Source organism: Carex rostrata, chromosome 14 (assembly GCF_964058835.1).
Source record: "Carex rostrata chromosome 14, lpCarRost1.2, whole genome shotgun sequence".
In the NCBI taxonomy this organism is placed as follows: Eukaryota; Viridiplantae; Streptophyta; class Magnoliopsida; order Poales; family Cyperaceae; genus Carex; species Carex rostrata.
The window spans coordinates 9234198-9235907 of record NC_135931.1 but is presented as its reverse complement, the minus strand read 5'-3'; the positions used below and the strand labels follow the sequence as shown (position 1 = coordinate 9235907).

Genomic DNA, 1710 nt, shown 5'->3' with positions numbered 1-1710 from the left:
CCGTGTGTATAAGACTTAACAAGTCACTTGCCCTTTCGCCCTTTTTGGAGAAAGGCGCTTTGGTCATTTTACCTCGTATACAAGATTCGCATGTGTCAATTGATTCCAGATCAAATTTACCAAGAAGTCCATTTTTATGTAACTTCTTGATGCGTTTCTCATTTATATGACCAAGGCGACAATGCCACATGTAAGTCGTGCTTTCATGTGATGCTTTGAGTCATTTGTTATTTATGTTAAACACGGGTTTATTCATTTCCAGTATATAAAGACCATTCATCATATAAGAAGATCCATAATATAATTCATCTTTGTATATAGAACATCTATTGTCCTTTATCACAAAAGAGAAACCATTCATCTCTAAACATGAGATTGAAATGATGTTTCTGGAAATGCTAGGAACAAAATATACATTTTCTAATTCCATTACAAGCCCGCTGGGCAAATACAACTCTATACTACCAACTGTTACGGCTGCAACTCGTGCTCCGTTTCCAACTTGGAGTTGTATCTCCTTGTTACGTAGCTTCCTTCTATTCTTTAGTACCTGCATATTTGAACAAATATGAGCACATGATCCAGTATCCAATACCCAATCATTTATAGAGGTAGCAACGTTAACTTCAATAACAAAAATACCTGAGGTTGAAGCCTTGGAAACCTTTCCAGACTTCAGATCCGCTAGGTACTTCAGGCAGTTCCTCTTCCAATGACCCTTGCTATTGCAGTAATAGCATTCAGAGGAAGCAGCAACCTTTATCTTGGGAGGATTCGGTTTAAGAATCTTTTTCCCTTTGTCTTGATACTTGGGAGCCACCTTCTTTGGGGCTTTCTTTATCTTTTTCCCACCAGCTTGGATCATGAGAACAGAAGACTTTTTCTTCATGTCCCCATCAGCGATCCGAAGCATCCCTTGGAGCTCTTGCAAACTTTTATCCATGCCAAGCATATGGAAATTCATGATGAATCCCGAAAAGCTTGGAGGAAGTGAGTGCAGGATAATGTCCGTAGCAAATTCCTTGCTTATCGGAGCATTCAGCTTCTCGAGCTGCTCAACATCGCTCGTCATACGGAGCATGTGAGTTCCCATAGAGCCTCCCTCGGTCAACCTGTGACCAAGTAGAGATTTTGTCACTTTAAATCTCTCGATACGCGCTTGCTCTTGAAACATGTTCTTGAGCTGATCGCATATGATATAAGTTTTGGTATCCATGAATCAGCGTTGCAATTCAGGACCCATAATACTTACTACGAGACCTTGTACATCAAGCTCATCCTCTTTGTGCTTGTTGTACTTAGTGACATCCTCTGGTTTGCCATTTGTTCCTGGCTCAGCAGGGACAGGTGAGTTCAAGACATATTCTTTCTTTTCACGTCTTAGTACAATGGTGAGAGCACGAAACCAATCAGTGAAATTGGATCCGTCCTCTTTCAGTGTTTGTTTCTCGAGCAGGGAGCGTAGAGAGAAGGATGTTTCTTTAGCCATATTACTACAATGTTTAAAATGTAAAGATTTTAGCTTTGTTCATGTAATGTTTTATTCTAATGATAAAACTCCCACTGCAAATTTGTTCTATTCCCGTTTTGCAGTAGGACCAAGATCCCTATTTTTACTAACAACCAAGGTAGTGTATGCATATCTTGGCTATCAGTTATCTTAGGTAAGCAAACTTGCTAATCACATCTCTTTGCGATTCTTGGTTTCGT

The 1710-nt window shown here is 39.8% G+C and overlaps 1 protein-coding gene across 1 annotated transcript; it reads right to left on the bottom strand.

The window, feature by feature from the left end:
- Positions 1 to 292: 292 nt before the first annotated feature.
- LOC144564967 (uncharacterized) lies at positions 293 to 952 on the bottom strand. The gene is made up of 2 exons (XM_078314574.1): positions 643 to 952; positions 293 to 550 (listed from the first exon to the last, which is right to left on the bottom strand). Exons 1-2 carry the CDS (start codon positions 950 to 952, stop codon positions 537 to 539), a joined length of 324 nt encoding a protein of 107 aa, XP_078170700.1. The 3' UTR covers positions 293 to 536.
- Positions 953 to 1710: the final 758 nt, after the last annotated feature.